The 17,857-nt window shown below is 49.5% G+C and overlaps 1 protein-coding gene across 3 annotated transcripts in view; it reads left to right on the forward strand.

The window, feature by feature from the left end:
* Positions 1 to 5,677: 5,677 nt before the first annotated feature.
* FAH (fumarylacetoacetate hydrolase) overlaps positions 5,678 to 17,857 on the forward strand; it is a 32,653-nt gene continuing 20,473 nt past the window's right edge. For 2 of the 3 annotated variants that reach the window (XM_015101934.4, XM_015101935.4), the window contains exons 1-4: positions 5,678 to 5,788; positions 9,546 to 9,656; positions 11,337 to 11,458; positions 11,973 to 12,022. In XM_015101934.4, the coding sequence (XP_014957420.2) occupies positions 5,708 to 5,788; positions 9,546 to 9,656; positions 11,337 to 11,458; positions 11,973 to 12,022 (364 nt within the window). In that variant the 5' untranslated portion in view covers positions 5,678 to 5,707. Of the gene's footprint in view, positions 5,789 to 6,088; positions 6,192 to 9,545; positions 9,657 to 11,336; positions 11,459 to 11,972; positions 12,023 to 17,857 lie in introns of all 3 variants that reach the window. The other variant, XM_042235147.2, reaches the window with a different exon arrangement.

Consider the following 17,857-nt stretch of genomic DNA (forward strand, 5'->3'; position numbering starts at 1 on the left):
GGAAGTTCCTGGCCCATCACTCACACAGCACACGCTCAGTAAATAAGGAAGCAGTTGTGCACTATTCCCAGTGCCTGGATGAGGTGGGGGTGCTCATTGGTTATTGATTAATTGCCATTCAACGGTTTTGTATTATTTACTTAAGTATTAATGGAGGACCTATTCTGTGCCAGACATTTTTGCTGGGCATTAACAAAGCTACAGAAAGAGTAAGATAGTTCCTGTCTCTAAGGGGAGAGACCAGGCCAGTACGGAACAAGCAAATAGTTCACTGTGTGTGCTTCGTCACGTAGTCGTGTCCAACTCTTGGCCACTCTATGGACTATAGCCCACGAAGCTCCTCTGTCCATGGGATTCTCCAGGCCAGACTACTGGAGTGGGTTGCCATGCCTTCCTCCAGGGAATTGTCCCAACACAGGGATCTAACCCAAGTCTCCTGTGTCTCTTGCATTGGCAGGCGGAATCTTTACCACTGAGCCATCCTAGGAAGCCCAAAGAGCTCATTGCCTTGCAGCTAGAGTCACTAGAATTCGGTAGGTATTAGGTGGTACCTGGAAGGGGAACCAAAAATAAAGAGTCTGGCTGGCTCCTCACTCAAAAGCCAGTGAAGATGCCAGGTTGGTGGAAAGGAAAGTTTGCTTTATTTTGGATGCCAGCAGGGAGTGGGGTGGGGTAGGCAGATTCCTGTCCAAAGGCTGGCTGCCCTCCACGGACAGTCAGTGGGCAGGGCCTCTTATAGACCGAGGGAGGGGGCTCCATGCAGAAATAACACAGTCAGCTCCACAGTCATCTTCAAATCGGTCATGGGTGGTCTGACCAGAGTCATCTTGATTGTTTTAGGTACAGTTATTTCATTTCCAGGGTCGATTTGTTTCCATTTCTTTGAGGCCAATTCTTGGAAGTGTGTGGCAGCTCATGTCATGCCTACAGTCTGATCATCGTGCAGCTAACTTCTTCCACCTGGTATCAGTTTCAGCATCTATCAGTACAGGAGAGCTCACACGATGTGGCTCAGAATATTATCTGTAGACCTTGAGAAGGAAGGAAAGGTCCTTGACTTTGCCTACTGATTAAACAATTATTGTTTTGTCCTGTTTGACTCCTTTTCTTTGCTTCTGCATTTTCTCACTTCTCTGATTAAACTGACTCTTTGGCTAAGAGAGAAAAGGCAGGCTGCGGACAGGGGAGTGGACGGGAAGAGGCCTTCTGCTCCGTTACTCCACTGCAGAAGGCCTCTGACAAAGCCACAGAGCAGAGCTGGGACCCTTTCCTCTTTCTTTTCCCTCTTTCTGGAACCTGTGGAGAGGTTCCAGATCCAGAGCCCTGTGCCAGGGTCCTCTCAGAACTGACCGACCCCCATAGCACTTGTTGCCATGAGCCTCCCTGACTTAAACCAACCAGCTCCCTGACTCCAAATTAGGTAAAATACCCACTATATAGGGTTTCCCCAGTGGCTCAGTAGTAAAGAATCTGCCTGCAGTGCAGGAGCCACAGTAGACGGGTTCAATCCCTGATTGGGAAGATCCCCTGGAGGAGGGCATGGCAACCCACGCCAGTATTCTTGCCTGGAGAATCCGCATGGACAGAGGAACCTGGCAGGTTACAGTCCATAGGGTCTCAAAGAGTCAGACACAACTGAAGTGACTTGGCACGCACGCACACACCCACGCTATAGCATCCTAACCAATCACCTACTTAATGCCACCCTCCCAGCAGGAATTTTGTTCATCTTGAGGCTATAAAAATTGGTTGCTAGCCTGTGAAAAGCGTCAGCTCTCCCTTGAGCCTGCCCACTGTTCCAACAGGGCCTCTACTGTAATAAACTGTTCTCTCATTCCGCCTTATGTCTGAAAATTCTTTTCCAACCTGCACAGGGACCACGACAGAAAATGAGTTGACCACCTACCATTGCCAGAGACTGCCCTTCATTCCTTCTTTCCCAGGGCAGACTTAACCAAAACCAAGGTCCAGCCTTGGCAGAGGCACTCAGAACAGGAGATGAGAACCAAGAAGAGGCTGAGGCAGACTGAGCCTCTTACAGGGTAATCACTGGTCAGCCTCAATCATCGCTGGGCCTAGGGAAGGGGGTCAGCAGCCAGCCCCTCTTGTAATGTCCCCTCGTCCCAGGCCTTCTGATTCCAGGCCATCTTATCTCACATATTCCCACCGACCCAGCCCCTCCTCCTTCCAAGCCAACCTGCAGGACAGCCTTCCTAACTCTGAAAATAATTTTTAAAAATTGAAGTATAGTTATATAATATATACAATATGTTATAAGTGATATAATGATACAATTTTAAAGCTTATATTCCATTTATAGTTATTATAAAATATTGGCTATATTCCCCATCTAACTGCAGAGTTTACCCTTGCCTGACTACTGACTACTTTTTTTTAACTGTGCTAGGATCTGACAGCATCCTGGATGGTTAAGTGTGCCTGAACATTTTTTTGTGTACCTTTTGGCCATCTATATGTCTTCTTTGCAGAAATGTCTATTTAGGTCTTCTGCGCATTTGTGGATTGGTTTGTTTGGGTTTTTTGATACTGAGTTTCATGACCTATTTGTAAAACAGCTAGCGGGAAGCTGCTATATAGCACAGGGGGCTCAGTTCAATGCTCTGTGATGAGGGGTGGGATGGGGGCGTGGGAGGGAGGCTCAAGAAGGACGGGATATGCGTATGCATACAGCTCAAACATGAATTTGAGCAAAGTCCGGGAGATTAGTGAAGGACAGCATGGCAGGCTGCTGTCCAGGGGATCGCAGAGTCGGTGGACTGAGCAACTGAACAATAGCTGATTCGCTTTTCTCGTGCAGCAGAAGCCAAGGCAACATTGTAAAGCAACTAAACCCCAATTTTAAAACAGTGTGTCTGAAGCGCCCACACAGATAACCTTCTCCTGTTGTGTTCTCAGAGCCCTGGATGTAACTTTGTTTCTGAAAACTTCTAGCTGACCAGACAAGAGTGATGACAAACAAAACCTTGAACTCTCCCTAACATTCTTTTCCTCCCTCCCTCCTCTCCCCTTTCCCTCCCTCCCCTTCCCTTTTATCCCCTCCCAGCTTCCCTCTTTACCTGTCACTCACAATTTTAGTACTTGATTTTAACAGCAAGATACGTGGTACGCACATTACTGCTGATCTTATTGAAATGGCAGCATTGTTTTAGAGGTGAGGACAGAGGCAGGAAGACAGGGAAGAACTGCTGGGGGATTTAGAACTGGCTGTTGACAAATGCATGCTTCAATAATGAAGATAATTGAATCTGATTAAGGGAGCTGGACAGTGGATGACAGGAGATCTAGGGCAAGATGTTGTGGGAAAAGGAGGTGCAACTTCTTATTTACTTTCTGATCTTTCTATTATTCATTATGAAATGTTTTTGAAGGGAAAGGGTTATATTTACAAACCTGAGGATGATTCTTCAATCTTTAAAATGCTCTTTTAAAATAATTTCTAGGGGACTTCCCTGGTGGCCCAGTGGCTAAAACTCTGCGCTCCCGAAGCAGAGGGCCCAGGTTTGATCCCTGGTAGTAGGACTAGATCCCACATGCTGGAACTAAGAGTTCGAATGCTACAATTAAAGATTCCACGTGCCACAGCTAACACCTGGCACAGTCAAATAAATAAATACTAAATAAATTGTTTTCAATAATAATTTGTAGGATTTTGGCTTAAATTTGTTTTCAAATGTATTCAGTCAGCTCTGCTTGCATATCAATTAATTCATTAACTTTTGCCTCTGATGTTGTGAGAATTGCCAAGCAAATTAATCAAAAGCCAGTGTTTCAAATACTGGTTTGTGTGTTGATATGTATTGTGCAGCCTATACTTTAATAATTTTAACTCACCCAAAAAATACTTTGTGAAGTTTGTGAGAAATTTGCATTCCTATTATAAACATCAGTGCTGACCACTTTACCTTAACAGCTGTATTCTCTCCTTTTTTGATTGTCTTCTAAGGAAAAGCAAAACTCAGATACTAAGAAATGGTTACCTTTCTGGTTGGATGTCCCTTGGGAGGAAGAAGTAGTTAATTGATAACCAAGTCTGTGCCAGGCATTATTTGACTATCACAGAAATCCAATCTCTTTTTGGAGAAAACTCTTGAGAGTCCCTTGGACAACAAGGAGATCAATCCAGTCAATCCTAAAGGAAATCAACCCTGAATATGCATTGGAAGGACTGATGCTGAAGGTGAAGCTCTAATACCTTGACCATCTGATGCAAAGAATCAATTCATTGGAAATGACCATAATGTTGGGAAAGACTGAAGGCAGGAGGAGAAGGGAGCAACAGAGGATGAGATGGTTGGATGGCATCACCAACTCAATGGACAGGAGTTTGAGCAAACTCTGGGAGATTGTGAAGGATAGGGAAGCTCGATTGTGAAGGATAGGGAAGCTCGGTGTGCTGCAGAGTCAGACAGGACTGAGCAACTGAACAATTCTTTAACAGATGAGGAAACTGATGATTGGAGAGGGTACTGTCAGAGGTGGCTCTCAAATCTTCATCCTTTTAGCTTCATCCTTTCCAGAACTGGAAAGAGTATTACCATGTAAATTTGTTCTTCTCTCCCTCCCTCCCTTCTTTTTTCCTCCCTCATTCCCTTTCCTTCTCTTCCTTTTCTTTCTGTATTTTTCCCCTTCAGTCTCTCTTTTCAACCTTTACACACAAACAGGTAGAGCTACTGTATGCCAGAAGCTCCACAGGTGCTCCAGGATTCATTCAATTCTGTCAACTCTGTGAAACAGGAACCATTATCATCAACCTCATTCAGAGAAGAGAGCTGAGACAGAAAGGGATTCAGTAACTTGCCCAAGGTCAAACAGCTTATCAATGTCATTTAAACACTGGAATGTGAAATAAACAGGTGACATATTTTCTAGAATATTACATTTCATTAGTTTAGGCTTTCCAAACAGGCGTGCCTGTTCCTTTCACCGATGAAGTGGAAAAGCCATAGCTGACAGATGAGCATAGCTGACGAAGGCAGAAAAGATGCGACTGGAAACATAGCTCCAGCCCCGGAAGCGCCGTCTGGCTGCTGTGACCAGGACACCCAACTAGACTCGTGCTGAGCTCGTGCTGAGCTGAAGATCGGGCCATGCAGCAGGGGGCGGGGTGGGGTGGGGTGGGGTGGTGGCGTGGGGGGGGGTCCGGGATGAGGCCGAAGTCACCCGGGGCAGAGCCTTAAATGACAAGATGGGTGTTGCTCTCGGTGGGAACAAGGGCCCTGCCCCCGGCAGCTGGACCGAGGTCGGAGGGCCCTCAAAGAGGAGGCTGGGCTGCGCAGAGGCAAGCTGTAGTGGGAGGGACAGAATGGATATTGCGGGGCTGGAATTTGCTGAGGAACAGGCCTCGTGGAGGGGCGGGGCCCCAGGGGAGGCGGGGCTCGAGAAGGGGCGGTCTTGTGGTGGGCGGGGCCCGGGAGGGGCGTTCTCTTGGCGGGCGGGGCCCGGGAAGGCGCGGTCCCTTAGTGGGCGGGGCCCCGTGAGGGACGTCTCTTGTGGGAGGGGCTCTTTGAGGGGCGGGGCCGTCGAAAGGGGCGGGCCGGGCCCTGCTGTGTCACCGGGTCAGCTCTGGCGGGAGGCGGGGTGTCTGAGGAGGCGGAGTCTGCAGGGGGCGTGGCCCTGCCTGCCCGTCTCGGCGAGTCGTGTCCCGCAGGCCGCGCGCACTCTGTCTCCCTGTTCCGTGCTCGCCAGCATGTCCTTCGTCCCGGTGGCCGAGGATTCTGACTTCCCCATCCACAACCTGCCCTACGGCGTCTTCTCCACCCGAGGCAACGTGAGCTGCAGCGCTCGCTTCCGGGCGCGGGGAGGGAGGGCGTCCCCTCCGCTCGGGACCCCCACCCTCCTGCCCCGCCCCTGGCCTCAGTCCAGCCTTGCCCCCTCTTGCCGGCACCCGACCGAGCTGGATGTGCGGCCCGTCGTTTCCCGGCTCGTCGTCCCTGGCGAAGACCCCCGGGATCGCTGGGGCGCCATGAGCGGTGCCTCTCCTCCTGGGAGTGCGATGGGAGGGGGCTGGAGGCTGGGGCTGATCGCCGAGGGTGAATGTTGGTTCGGATTCCTCCTGCTGTTGGTTCAGATCCCTCCTGGTAGCTTTCCAGATGTGAATTGAAACCGGCAGCCTGTTTCTGCACATTTGCAAGAAAATTAAATGCAGAATGAAGCATGGCTCTCCCTTTCAGGCAAGCAGAGCAAGTTATATTAAATATTATTATTACAGAGAAGTTGAAGCGCAGTCATACTGCCTACTCCGAAGTCATTTCGCTCTGTTTTCTTCCCTGGAGACACCACATTATGGCCGGTTGTTCATCCTCCATGTTAGCCCCTAACCCTAGAAATATTCATTGACCCGGTATATTTAGTAACTCAGAGGGATGAATTCATTCACATCAGAGCCCTGGGATCCAAGAGGTTAATTTCTTTTTCTCCAGCTGGCCTTCTTTCAGCTTCTTGGGCTCCCTGGCATTCCCTGCTGATCAAAAGAAGCCCTTTGTGGGTAGGGAAAGGAAATTTCACTTAGTGTAGTCTGATGGACAGAAAGAAATCTTGAAAACTGTGGGGTTTATCATCAAATATATAAAAATTTCCATGGGTGGGGAAAGCAGATTCCCTTGGATTTATTCATGGCATTTTTGACTTAGCTTTCTGCTCCTAGCTCTCTTGATTAGCTCTGAGAAGCCTCGAACGTCCAAACCTGCTTGCACCCAACAGTGTTCAGGAACCGTTTGCTAAACAGAGCCTGTGGCAGTTAGCACCTTCTGGAAAGTGGTTTCACCCCCATGACTGATCCTTGTCCCCATGTGCAGCAAATGCTTGGATCTAGAAGAGTCAGCATGTGGTTTCACAACTGCCAAGCCTGACTAGATGTCGCAAGGATGCCAAAGGTTAAGTCCCCTGAAGGGCCTGAGGCATGTTAAACCTTAACCTATGTTGGCCAAGCACACTCTGCTGGCCAGCCTTCCCTCTGCACTCCTCTGACATTCTGCTGTCAGCCAAGGGTCCGCACTTCTCAGGGTGCAAATCTGGAGGCCAAATCGCTTGGGTAGAAGCCTTTGCAAGAGGCAGGGCACGTGCTCTGACTTGCTATCCCAGAGAACTCTAGAATGAATGCTCCTTAGAGTGTGGCCAGTGGCTTGCAGACTCCATACCCCAGCTGTTTTTATATTAGACTGTGCAAGGACAGCCACTGTACAGAGGTTCACTGCTTTTGAAAAGAATGCTGAGGGTTGTGAGTTGGCTCCCTTGGCATTCCAGAAGGCTGAGGCCCTTCAAGTGGAACTGGCTGTGTCAACGCTCTGGCTGCAGGCGCTGGACATTCCAGAGGTGGTGACCACCTCTTCAGACTGGTCAGGTCGCCAAGGCAGAGTCCTCCTTCTCCTCTATGCCAGAGGCCAACCATGCATCATTTGGGTGGAACAGTAGTGAACAAGGGTTCCCAGGTGGCGCTAGTGGTAAGAACCTGCCTGCCAATGCAGGAGATGTAAGAAGCGCGGGTTTGATCCCTGGGTTGGGAAGATCCTCTGGAGGAGGAAATGGCAACCCACTCCAGTATTCTTGACATATGTACACTACTAGTGGAAAGCTGTTTTATAGCTTAGGAAGCTCAGCTTGGTGCTCTGTGATGACTTAGAGGGGTGGGATGGAGATATATGTACAAACAGCTGATTCACTTTGCTGTATAGCAGAAGCTAAACAAAATTGTAGAGCAAGTATACTGCCATAAAAAAAAAGAGAAGTTCCAACAATTAATGGAGGGACTCGCTATCTTGAGTCCTAGGGTCAGTGTTGGGACACATGGGCCACGTCTCGCCTTTACTTGGAGCTGAGGAAGCAGGCAGCCACCCTTATGATTAGGTCTTGGCTGCTCCTAGTGGCCTCAGTTCCCTTCTTCCTCCAGCAGAGTGTGAGTGCCAGGGTCAGAGAAATGGGTCAAGGGTCTATCTGCAGATCCCCTTAGGGGGCATCCCCCAGGGTCCAGGTGGCCCAGCTCATTGTCCAGGGAGCCTGAGGCCCAGGGAGCCTGAGGCCCAGGGAGCTAGCAATGGAGCTGGAAATGAGGCGCTCGGTTCTCCAGGCAGCCTCTTCCCTATTGGCCTGGAGCCTCAGGGCCGGGTAAGGATGTGGCTCTGGTCTACACCTGTCCCAGGGGCTGACGTGCATGGAGAGGTAACCATCTTTTCTTAGTCCTTGAAAATGAGCAGCCAGTAGAGATAAAGCCAGCCATTAGCCCAGCTTCTTAAACTCACTGGACCTGAGGTGGCAAAGCTGGTAGTTCAGGAGAACTGGAAGCTCAACTCAGGATGAGCCCAGCTGGTTGAGTCTGTAGACATGCTCTCAGGTTCCTTCTTTGTTTGTTTGTTTTTTTAAAAGCTTCACCAACAGTCAAACACTTTCTATTTATTTATTTGGCTGTGCCGGATCTTAGTTGTGGCTCGTGGGATCTTCATTGTGTCATACGAGGTATTTAGTTGCTGCACACTGGCATGTGGGCTCAGTATTCGTGGCATGTGGGTTTAGATGCTCCTTGGCATGAGGGATCCTAGTTCCCTGTCTAGGAATCAAACCTATGTCCCCTGCATTGCAAGGCAGATTCTTAACGACTGGACCACCAGGGAAGTCCCTCTTGGATTCCTCGTTGATAGACCAAGTTCAGTGCTGTGGGGACAAAGGCCAGGCTTTGCCAAATACTTGAGACATCTTCATACTCAAGCTTGAAGCCTGAATCTGATGGTGCAGAAAGGAACTTCCCTCAAATGTTCTGAACAGTCTGGCTTCCTGCTCCCTCGTGACCTGAACTCTGCTCTGATTGAGCCATAACAGAGTACATTAGCCCAAGTCCCTGACCTTCCTCTGTGCCTGGGACACTCTCTGCTCTGCTGTGCAGAGGAGTTGCCCTAAGAAAAGGCCTAGGTTTAACCTAAGAAATAAAACAGTTGCCTGGTGAGGTGGTGAGCTGTCTGTCACCAGAGGCATTTAAGTGACACCTGAGAAACTTTGTTGGGGACTTTGCCTGGATAAGGGCCTTGGATTATGCAGGAAACAGATTCTTTCCTCTTTGTGTCCTCGAGGCAGAGATGGTGCCAGGCTCTGCCCAGACAGAGATGACAAGGTCAATTTCAGCCCTCTGAGAGGCACAAGCAGCTGGGGTATGGTGCTAAGGATCCAACTCCTCAGTCCCTCTCCACAGTGTGCATGCATGCATAGTCGTTTCAGTTGTGTTGGACTCTTTGCAACCCCTTGGATTGAGCCCCCCAGGCCTCTCTGTCCATAGGATTCTCCAGGCAAGAATACTGGAATGGGTTGCCATGCCTTCCTCCAGGGGATCTTCCTGACCTGGCAGTAGAACCTGAATCTCCTGCATCTGCTACATTGCAAGCAGGTTCTTTATCCACTGAGCCACCTGGGAAGCCCTTCCTCTCCACAGAGGCCCATCTATAAAGCAGGGCCCTTGGGCTCTTAGATAGACAGACTTGCTGGGTAAGTGAGCCCAGCCTGGCCAACTGCTCCCAGTGCTGACCATGCCATCTTCCTTCCAGCCAAGACCGAGGATTGGCGTGGCCATTGGGGACCAGATCCTGGACCTCAGTGTCATCAAGCACCTCTTCACTGGGCCGATTCTCTCCCCACACCAGGATGTCTTCAATAAGGTGGGGATGTGGCTGGGATGTGGCTTGCCCTGGATCTCAGTGGCCATTTGTTGCAAATGCCACTAAGAAAATGGTCTTTACCTTCCATTTCCTTCCTTTTTAAAAATCTATTTAGCTGTGCCAGGTCTTAGATATGTCAGGCAGGATCTTTGTTGCATAATGGGGATCTAGTTCCCTGACCAGAGATTGAATCCAGGCCCACTGTATTGGGAGTGCACAGTCTTGTACCACCAGAGAAGTCCCTGCCTTGCATTTCTGACAGCGGTGGTGCCTTGAGATCTCAGAGATTTTCCTTGGATAGTCAGTAATTCAGTTGTGTCCATCTCTTTTCAATCCCATACTATAGCTGGCCAGGCTCCTTTGTCCATGGGATTCTCCAGGCAAGAATACTGGAGTGGGTTGCCATGCCCTCCTCCAGGGGATCTTCCTGGCCCAGGGATCAAACCTGGGTGTCCTGCATTGCAGGTAGACTCCTTGGATAAGTTTGAGGTTGTTATGAGATGGACAGGTTGTCAGGAGGCAGCCTTGGGACCCTGTAGGGTGAGTTCCGAGGTGAGATGACTGTCAGTCTCTCCACAGGCCTGGGCCCTCCCCAGTTGTCCCTGACATGAAGCTCTCCAATCCTCATTTTAAGATGCTTGAGTCTCTGCTTGTTCCAGGCTGGTGCCGGGCCCTCTGAGGGAGGGAGCCAGGAGCTCCACTCTCTAGGTTTAAATACAGCCTAGGAGGAATGGACAGCTGGCCCCAAGTGCCCTCTGTGTTGCCACCACTGTAGAAGTCAGCCTGAAGGACATGTACATGGTCAATGGATGTGAATGTACTTCCCTGTGAATGGTCAAATGCTTTTTTTAAAAAAAATACTTATTTACTTATTTGCACAGGTCTTAGTTGCAGCATGGGGTGTCTTTGTTGCTGTGTGTAGAGTCTTTGCAGCATGTGGGGTCTATTTCCCTGACCAGGGATCAAACTCAGGCCCTCTGTACTGGAAGTGCAGAATCTTAGCCACTGGAACACCAGGGAAGTCCCTGTCTAAGTGCTTTGATGCGCATCCTCTCCTTCCACGGAAGGAAGGTGATATTTATTGAGTACCTCCCTATGCATCAGGAGTTTTACACATACCTCTCATTCAGTGCTCACAACGACCCTCTGGCATAAGAATGGCATCCTCATTAGATTTGATGAGGGTCTAATTTGAAACAAGACAAATTTTCCCAGGTCACATGGCTGCAAGGATTGGAGCCAGGACTGGAACTCTGGCCTTGAAAATCCACAAGTGCCTTTTAGGCTGCACCTCAGTGGCTTGGAAACCTCTTCTTAGCTTATGTGAAGGGGGTTGGTGCAAGACCCCTGCAGACTGAAGGCCTCCGCTGGAGGAACGAGCCATTTTCATTGCAGGCTGGGCCAAGCTTAACGGGGCAGCCATCCCAGAAGGCAGCTCTTGGGGTTGGCCAATTGCCTATAAGGCCATGTGGGGATGAAACCCCAATAGGAACAATGACACATCTCCTCCACTGGATGAATAAATGATGGAACTAAGAACTAAAGTCCTGAGGGTTTGGGCTGGAAATAAGTGACAGGGGCCCCAGAGAGCTGCTAGGCTGGCTCCTGTCAACAGGAGGGGTAGTGCAAGGGGCTTTCCCACCGGTGATCTCCTTTTCTTCTTCCCCGTCTTGGTCCTAGCCAACTCTCAACAGCTTCATGGGCCTGGGTCAGGCTGCCTGGAAGGAGGCAAGAGCATTCTTGCAGAACCTGCTGTCTGCCAGCCAAGCCAGGCTCAGAGATGATGTGGAACTTCGGCAGCGGTGAGGAGTTGGTGGTCCTTGGTGGGCAGGGACGAGGAGATCTGCCTGGGCAGAGGGGGACAGTGTGGTCATTAGGGAATTCTGAGTCATGGCCCGGCTGCTTTGGCCTCATCTGGCTCCCACCTGGGGTACATTTTGGTGGGAGGGCTCTGGGCCAACGGGAATTACCTCTCTGGCTGGACTGGGGTGTCCAGGCCATGTCTGGCCCCCCGCCCCTGGCCCCCTCCCTTTTCACTCAACTATTCCTCATCAGCATCATTCGTGTCTTGTCTGGTCTCTAAACTAGGGGTAGTTTGGTTCGTTTCCTAGAGTGGCGCACAGAAGCAGGAGAGAGGCCCCTTGCCTTTAGCGGGTGGATGTCCATCCTGGTGAGGCGCCAGGCCCGCCTGGAAGTGCTTGCTGCAGAGTATGAGCAGGGTTTGGAGAGTGATCCAGGCTGAGTCTGCGGATGGCCAGAGCAGGGACCCTGCTTTGCTGCATGCTTGACCTTGAAGCCCCTTCTTTTGTGTTTCAGTGCCTTCACATCCCAGGCTTCCGCTACGATGCATCTTCCGGCCGCCATTGGTGAGTCTAGTCTCTCTAACAGGATGTGCGTGGAGCAGCCTGCCCAGGGCCCTGTCCCTGCCTCCTGTGGGGAAGGTCACGGAGGAGGGACTCTGGGGCTGTCAACACCTACCCATCAGGGACCCAGGCCCAGCGTTGACCCAGGCTTCTCTAAAATCCAGCACTTTCGCTGAGGGTAGTTGCTCACTGCTTAGGTTTGTAGCTGGCTCCCTGGCTCCCTGTGTGTGCAAGAACTCACTTTCCTTTCCCAAAGGGCTGTGGTGGGGGTGCTCAGAGCTCAGTCCATGAGTCAGCAGCTGTCTGCCAGCCAAGGCCAAGAGGCCGGAAGAGAGAGCCGGGAGGGTCCTGGAGGGCCCCAGGTTGAGCCATGGGTCGGATGTCTAATTGGAGTTTCAGTCTGGAATTTGCAGCTGTCCAGGGACTTTCCTGGGGGTCCAGTGGCTAGGACTCCATGCTCCCAATGCAGGGGGCCCAGGTTTCATCCCTGATCAGGGAGCTAGGCCCCACAAGCCGTAAGACCAGGCACAGCCTAATAAATTTTATATATATGATGCTGCTGCTGCTGCTGCTGATACTGTCATATCTGACCCTGAGACTCCTTGGGCTGTAGCCCACCAGTCTCCTCTGTCTGTGGAATTATCCGGGCCAGAATACTGGAGTGGGTTGCCAATTCCTCTTCCAGGGGATCTTCCTGACCCAGGGATCGAACCCGCATCTCCTATACTGCAGGCAGATTCTTTACCCACACACACACACACACACACACACACACACACACACACACACACACACACACACACACACACACACACACACACACACACACACACACACACACACACACACACACACACACACACACACACACACACACACACACACACACACACACACACACACACACACACACAAAATTACAGTTGTCCAAACCCTCTTGTCCTAAAGCAGAGAGTTACAATCAGGCAGAAGGCTGAGCCCTTCCTCCTTGCCCACCAGCCCGGGGGCGTGGGCGCCTGCCTGCCAAGTCAGCCTGGGCTCCTGGGCGCTGAGAGGCCGGGTGGTCCTGCCCGGGTGGCAGACCCCAAGGCCTGCCTTGAGGATAATCTCCTTCCAGAAGACAGGCACACAAAGGTTCAGTATATTTGCTGCCCCTCATCTAAGGGTTTGAGGATGGAAGGCAGTTGAGATGCTGTGCTCAGAAGCTCATAGCTCAAACCTGCGTGTAGTGAGAATGGAATCGTTTCCCTTCTAATCGTCACCCCTGGGCTCCCCGCTTCTCCTCCCATACCCCCTTCATGTCCTTTCTCCTGGTTCTTCCCTTTCTTGACTTCTTTCCAAATGCTCTGCCTTTGCAGCAGCTTTCCTGAGGTATGATTTACACAGCCCGCAATCCTCCCATTGTCAGTGTGCAGTTGAATGAGTTTTAGACAATATATGCCGCTGTGCGGTCATTCCCACCGTCACACTGAGAAACACTCAGTCAGCACAAAGTGTCTGTTTGTAGTCGGTCCCTGCTGTCACTCCAGGCAACCATGGCCTGTCCCGTTTTACCTCTAGTAATTTCATATAAATAACATTACCCCGTATGCAGGTCTACTGTGTCTATCTCAGCTGGTATTCCCCCTCATTATTCTTTCCCTCATATTATTTTTTTGTAACATGTATTCTTTTATTAAATGAAAATCAGAGACTTCCCAGGTTGTTCAGTGCTTAAGATTCGATGCTTCCAATGCAGGGGGCACGGGTTCGATCCCTGGTCAGGGAACTAGAATCTCACATGCCATGTGGCGCACACACACATAAAACAAACCACTCAGCTTTGTGGTCTAAGAGGTCTTTAAAAAATGTTTTAAAAATTGTGGTAAAATACACATTACACAACATTTACCATCTTCATGATTTTTAAGTGTATCACTGGGTATCCAGTACATGACATTGTCCCCCCTATTATTTTCAGCTTTTTGGAACAGGAGGTCCTGCCCACTAAACTGGGCTGTAAGCATCACTGGCTGGGGTGTGGAGTGAGTGGGTGTGTGACTGGGGTTCTTCCTCTCTCACTGTCTTATAACCTGGCCTGGACACCATCTTTTCCAATCCTTTTTAAGTGATCATGAAATGGATTTTGTGTATAGATAATTCTCCAAGCCAGGCTTCAGCAATACGTGAACTGTGAACTTCCAGATGTTCAAGCTGGTTTTAGAAAAGGCAGAGGAACCAGAGATCAAATTGCCAACATCCGCTGGATCATCGGAAAAGAGAGAGAGAGTTCCAGAAAAACATCTATTTCTGCTTTATTAACCATGCCAAAGCCTTTGACTGTGTTGATCACAATAAACTGTGGAAAATTCTGAAGGAGATGGGAATACCAGACCGCCTGACCTGCCTCTTGAGAAACCTGTATGCAGGTCAGGAAGCAACAGTAAGAACTGGACATGGAACAGGTTCCAAATAGGAAAAGGAGTACATCAAAGCTGTATATTGTCACCCTGCTTATTTAAGGTATATGCAGAATACATCATAAGAAACGCTGGGCTGGAAGAAGCACAAGCTGGAATCAAGATTGCCTGGAGAAATATCAATAACCTCAGATATGCAGATGACACCACCCTTATGGCAGAAAGTGAAGAGGAAGTAAAAAGCCTCTTGATGAAAGTGAAAGAGGAGAGTGAAAAAGTTGGCTTAAAGCTCAACATTCAGAAAACAAAGATCATGGCATCTGGTCCCATCACTTCATGGGAAATAGATGGGGAAACAGTGGAAAACAGTGTCAGACTTTATTTTTCTAGGCTCCAAAATCACTGCAGATGGTGATTGCAGCCATGAAATTAAAAGACACTTACTCCTTGGAAGGAAAGTTATGACCAACCTAGATAGCATATTAAAAAGCAGAGACATTTCTTTGCCAACAAAGGTCCATCTAGTGAAGGCTATGGTTTTTCCTGTGGTCATGTATGGATGTGAGAGTTGGACTGTGAACAAAGCTGAGCGCTGAAGAACTGATGCTTTTGAACTGTGGTGTTAGAGAAGACTCTTGAGAGTCCCTTGGACTGCAAGGAGATCAGCCCTGGGATTTCTTTGGAAGGAATGATGCTAAAGCTGAAACTCCAGTGCTTTGGCCACCTCATGTGAAGAGTTGACTCACTGGAAAAGACTCTGATGCTGGGAGGGATTGGGGGCAGGAGGAAAAGGGGACAACAGAGGATGAGATGGCTGGATGGCATCACGGACTCGATGGACATGAGTTTGAGTGAACTCCAGGAGATGGTGATGGACAGGGAGGCCTGGCGTGCTGCGATTCATGGGGTCGCAAAGAGTCGGACACGACTGAGCGACTGAACTGAACTGAACTGAAAACAAACAAGGAAGTAGAAGCTGTTAATTTTCTTTGGCAGGAATGCTCTGAAATGGTGTGCTGGTTCTACCCTTGGCTCCTACCTTGGCAGGTCTTATTGCAAAATTCAGCACCGTGTTGTTCTAAAGTAAATGCTGGAGTGACATACACTTCTACTACACTTCATAGTGTGTCAGACAAGTTTTTATAATTTTTTGGAAAGATTATGATTTAAAAAAAGATTCAGTCTTTGAGTCTGCCTGGATTCTCTCAAAGGAGAAATTGAAAGTGGAATAATGGCAGCAGTGACTCCCAGTGGGGTAAGGGAAGGGATTTTATTTGGGGCCTGCTATGTGCCGAGGATGGGCTTCCCTGATGGCTCAGTGGTAAAGACTTAGCCTGGGTTGGGAAGATCCTCTGGAGAAGGAAATGGCAACCCACTCCAGTATTCTTGCCTGGAGAATCTCATGGAAAGAGGAGCCTGGTGTGCTGTAGTCCATGGGGTTGCAAAGAGTTGGATGTGACTGAGCACAGCAAAAGCAACATTGTGCCAAGTACTATGATAACATATATTATATAGATGTATTATTTCCTTTACTGTATCAATATGCCTGTGATTGGCATTATTACTCCCAATGGAGAAACTGAGTTCTAAAGCATCAAAGGGACTTTCTTAAGGCCACACATAGCCAAGAAAGAGCAGAGTCAGAATTCAGAGGGAGGTTTGGGCATGTTGTCTACTGTGTGGGCCTTGCTCATCTATGAAATGACAATAGAATGATCTACCTGAAGGCATTGTTTTAAAGCAGGTTCCTTCTGGCCCTGAGACCTATGATTTTATGAAATAAAAGGCACTTGTTTCCATGTTTCTGTTGCTAAGAGAAGAGCTATAATGTGGAGTTTTGTTTTTCTGTAAGTGATTTTCTGTGTCTTACATGCTTTCCATCATGCAAGAGGGTTCCGCATATCCAGCAACAAATGGTAGGAACCTAGCCAGGCTTCCCCAGGGAGGGAGGAGGACAGGCAGGAGCCCAGAACCCCCTCCCTGACTCTGAGGTGGGTGCAGTCCAGCCACTTTTCATTTTTAAGATCCCAGATTATTTTTTCCCCCAAAGACCTCTTCTTTAAAAAAATTTTTTTAAATTATTTTTTTGGCCACACATCTGGGATCTCAGTTCCCTGACCAGGGTTTGAACCTGCACCCAGTGCACTCCTTGCATTGGAAGCACTGAGTCTAAACCACTGGACTGCCAGGGAAGTCCCCTGAAGACCCCTCTTGATTTGTGGGTGCGACATCCATTTTTATTATATATATTAAAGGATTCTTCTTCTTCTTTTTTTTTCCTGCCCCGTCATAAGGCATATGGGATCTTAGTTCCCTGGCCAGGGATCAAACCTGCACCCCCTGCCCTGGAAGCACGGAGTCTTAACCACTGGACCCGCAGGGAGGCCCGCTAAAGGATGCTTCTTTTTCAGTCTCCTGGTGTCTCTATTAATCCTGCTTCCTCTCTCATTTCTTTTGTGAGTTGAATTAGTACCTCTCTCATGGTGAGGATTCTTCTGGATGTTTGGTGAGTCTGGGTTTTTTTGTGCTCATCTTTTTTGGGGTTGCACTGGGTCTTCTTTGCAACCTGCAGGCTTAGTTGCCCTGTAGCATGGGAGATCTTAGTTCTTTGACCCGGGATTGAACCCACATCCTCTGCATTGGAAGGCAAATTCTTAACCACTGGACCACCAGGGAAGTCCCTTGTGCTCATCTTTATTTGTGTAGGAAACTCTCCCCCTTCAGGTGCTGGTGAATGCAGCTCTTCCTGTAACCAGCCCCGAGGAAAAGGGCATGGTCTACTTCTGATGGGGAGCTCTGGTTTTGTTTAATGGTTGTGGGGAGACTGCCCTGCTTCTCCCTAGTGCTGAAGTCTCTGGGGGCATGACCTCGGCTCCCGGACCCACCCCTTAGCCCAGGCACAGTCTCCTGCTATTGGCTGCTTGGGCGAAGCTGGGTAAAGATGGGAATGGCCAACAGGGACTCAATCCCCTGCAGTCTCTTCAGCCCCCACCCCCCCCCCCAACCCTGCCTTCCCATCTCTGCAGGGGGCCGCTGGATTTCGGCTCACTGCTTGACTTTCAGGATCCCTTGCGACTTCCAGTTGGCCAGTGGTGCCTTCTTGTTATGGGTCTATGCTTCTAACAAATATCTCAGCTGTTCTGTCTGTGCTTTGGGACTGAAGATGGAAAGCAGCCATGAAAGCTCAGGGTGCCCCTGCTCTAATGGACCCTCGTAGACTTTTCTCTCTTCTCATCCTTCATCCGGTGGCTCAGCGGTAAAGGATCCGCCTGCAATGCAGGAGACTCAGGAGACTCAGGAGACCTGGGTTCGATCCCTGGGTCAGGAAGATCTCCTGGAGGAGGAAATGGCAACCCACTGCAGTATTCTTTCCTGGAAAATCCCATGGACAGAGGAGCCTGGTGGGCTACAGTCCGTGGGGTCCGAAAGGAGTCGGACA

This window comes from Ovis aries, chromosome 18 (assembly GCF_016772045.2).
Source record: "Ovis aries strain OAR_USU_Benz2616 breed Rambouillet chromosome 18, ARS-UI_Ramb_v3.0, whole genome shotgun sequence".
NCBI lineage: Eukaryota > Metazoa > Chordata > Mammalia > Artiodactyla > Bovidae > Ovis > Ovis aries.